At 37.0% G+C, this 2,146-nt stretch overlaps 1 protein-coding gene across 1 annotated transcript; it reads left to right on the top strand.

Annotated features, from left to right (window-relative positions):
- The first annotated feature begins 241 nt into the window (after positions 1-241).
- Positions 242-1,745, top strand: LOC122592899 (fasciclin-like arabinogalactan protein 4). Its single transcript, XM_043765224.1, has one exon. The coding sequence runs from the start codon at positions 401-403 to the stop codon at positions 1,652-1,654; it is 1,254 nt and encodes a 417-aa protein (XP_043621159.1). The 5' UTR covers positions 242-400; the 3' UTR covers positions 1,655-1,745.
- Positions 1,746-2,146: the final 401 nt, after the last annotated feature.

The following is a 2,146-nucleotide window of genomic DNA, read 5'->3' as shown; positions in this document are numbered from 1 at the left end:
AAGAGAAAGCCGGGGGATTTTCAAAGTCAATTCTATCTATAAATAAAGATACAAAACTATATAAATCTTATATCTTTTGTATGGTGAGATAGATCATTGTTGATCGATGGAAAGTTAAGAAAAATAAAAGGGAAAAGAAAAAAACATGAAAAGTAGTTGGTGTAAATAAACTATTCCACAAGTACATGGACCTTATATTTAAATGATATTAATTCAAGAATGTATATGCATCTATCACACAAATCATCATCACCATAATCTATTATCATTCACATTCACATACAACACCATCACCTCCCATCACTCTCACACCAAAACTATACTCTTTCTAGCCATCCCATTTCCTTACCCTTTCATTTTTAATTTTTAATTTTATATTATTTATTTAAAAAAAACACAAATGGCTAGCAGTAGCACTCCCCTTTCTCTTCATCATTCCCTTTTTTTACTTTCCCATTTTACCCCTACAATCATCTTATATTTTCTAATCACCATCACCACCACCACCGCCGCCGTCAACATCACCAGCCTCTTATCCCCATACCCAGATCTCTCAGATTTCTCATCGCTCTTAACAACCACCAACGTCGCCGCCGACATCACTGACCGTACCTCCCTAACTCTCCTCGCCGTCCCTAACTCCATCCTCCGTTCCTCCCCTCTCCTCCACCGTTCCCCATCTTCCATCGCTGACGTCATCCGCTACCATGTCTTGCTACAATACCTCTCCCTCCACGACCTCCGCCGCTTCCCACCGTCCGGCAAACTCATCACCACCTTATTCCAAACCACCGGCCGGGCAACAAACAACTTCGGTTATGTCAATATTACTAATAACCATTTTACAAATATCACAACTGTGACGTCACCAGTCGCATATTCACAGCCACCAAATAACGCCACGATTATTTCATTAATATTAAATTCTCCATATAATGTAAGTATATATACTGTCACTTCATTAATCATACCCTATGGTTTCGATCTATTAGCCTCAGAAACCCGGCCGCCTTTAGGGTTAAATATAAGTAAAGCTTTAATAGATGGACATAATTTCAATGTGGCGGCTGCTATGTTAACTGCATCCGGAGTCGTGTCGGAATTTGAGTCCGATGAAGGAGGTGCTGGAATAACGTTGTTTGTACCTACTGATGATGCATTTGCTGATCTGCCGGTAACGGCTAACTTTCAGTCGTTACCGGCAGATAAAAAAGCGGATGTTTTACGCTTTCATGTTTTACATTCATATTATCCTCTTGGGTCTTTGCAATCAATAGTTAATCCTGTACAGCCCACTTTAGCTACTGAGGATAAAGGGGCGGGTAGTTTTACATTAAATATATCCCGTGTGAATGGCTCTGTGGCTATAAATACAGGAATTATTATAGCTTCGGTTACTCAAACGGTTTTCGATCAAAACCCTGTTGCGATTTTTGGGATTTCTAGGGTTTTATTACCTAAAGAGATTTTTGGGAAAAATGCACAAGTTCTTCAAAATGCACCTCCAATTAGTGGGGCACCGTCGCCGGTTATGCAAGCGGCGTTGTATGGACCGGCCGCGGCGCCACGAGAGGATATCAACTCGGCCGCGGCGGTGAATGTACGGTTTGTTGTTTTATTTTGTATAGGATTGTTGTATGTATCATTTGTATGAGTTTTTGGTTTCATTTTTACTTATAATTTAATTACTCTATAAATTATTGAATGGAAAAGGAAAAAAGTTTCTTTTTCTTATTTTGATGAAACATTTCTAGATTTTTTTATTTTATTTGTTTGTGATTAATTTACTCATTTCTTTCTATCTACATTGTTCTTCAATTTATTATTTTGCTTATTAAATAAAATTGAAGTTACATTGAATGAAACATTTAGTTTGATTCACAAAGTTTGGGACTTTATTAGTGTTTCTTTAATATGTTTTTTTTAGGATCTTTGTATACAATTATGTTAAGAAGTTTGCATTTTACCATAGATGTAGCAGCTTATTGCACATTTGGAAACTTAGGCTGTGTTTGTTGGATGCTTGAAAAGATTGTTAGTTGAGCATAATTTGGTCTTAAGATCATGTAATATATATGATGTAACTATAGATATGCATTTTGAAGTATGTTGGTACAACTTTATGCATCAAACATGCATCTTGTGA

Source organism: Erigeron canadensis, chromosome 3 (genome assembly GCF_010389155.1).
Source record: "Erigeron canadensis isolate Cc75 chromosome 3, C_canadensis_v1, whole genome shotgun sequence".
Taxonomy (NCBI): domain Eukaryota; kingdom Viridiplantae; phylum Streptophyta; class Magnoliopsida; order Asterales; family Asteraceae; genus Erigeron; species Erigeron canadensis.
The sequence above is the reverse complement of the archived record's forward strand: the minus strand, read 5'-3'. Positions and strand labels throughout refer to the sequence as shown.